The sequence below is a fragment of the Pteropus medius genome, unplaced genomic scaffold (assembly GCF_902729225.1).
Source record: "Pteropus medius unplaced genomic scaffold, Ma_sr-lr_union100, whole genome shotgun sequence".
NCBI lineage: Eukaryota > Metazoa > Chordata > Mammalia > Chiroptera > Pteropodidae > Pteropus > Pteropus medius.
The window spans coordinates 2,480,869-2,481,428 of NW_024355990.1; the positions used below are offsets into that span (position 1 = coordinate 2,480,869).

At 62.9% G+C, this 560-nt stretch overlaps 1 protein-coding gene across 1 annotated transcript in view; it reads right to left on the reverse strand.

Moving 5' to 3' along the window:
- The window catches only part of ENGASE (endo-beta-N-acetylglucosaminidase), a 9,558-nt gene that overhangs the window by 3,167 nt on the left and 5,831 nt on the right, over nt 1-560 (reverse strand). Inside the window, exon 7 of the mRNA XM_039859863.1 lies at nt 394-497. Coding sequence (XP_039715797.1) covers nt 394-497 — 104 coding nt within the window. The remainder of the gene's footprint in view (nt 1-393; nt 498-560) is intronic.

Sequence of the window (560 nt, forward strand, 5' to 3'; positions counted from 1 at the left end):
TGTGGGTGGGCAGATAACTTGTCAGCAAACTCCAGAACCTGCGGAGAAATGCACAGAGACAGCGGCTCAAGTCCAGAGCACGGGGGCCCCAGCACCCCAGAACTCAGTTCTCGTAACTCGGGGCCCCAGCACCCCAGAACTCAGTTCTCGTAACTAGCCCCTCCAGAGTGACTGCAGCTCCCCGAACACGGATCTGCGGGAGATGCACATCTGCAGGCAGTCTGGTCTCCAGGGCCCCCTCCCCGGGAAGCAGCCCAGGTGGCTAGACCCCCACATCCTGCCTTAACCAGCCCCTGGAGAGCAAGGCCTGAGCTACTCGGAGAAGCCACAGGAGCCACCCGAGGCCCCTCACTGCCATGGGCCCATCCACGCCCCAGGCCAGGCAGGACTCACTTGTCCTCGTTCTGGAAGAAGTCCGTCTTCTCGAAACACTCGTACACCCAGCCAGGCGCAAACAGGGCCACTGAGAAGCCGTGTGTCCGGATCAGCTCCAGCGACTAGGGAGACAACAGCCAGGCAGCGACGCTGGGTGGGTGGGCCACGCCCAGACACCCAGACAC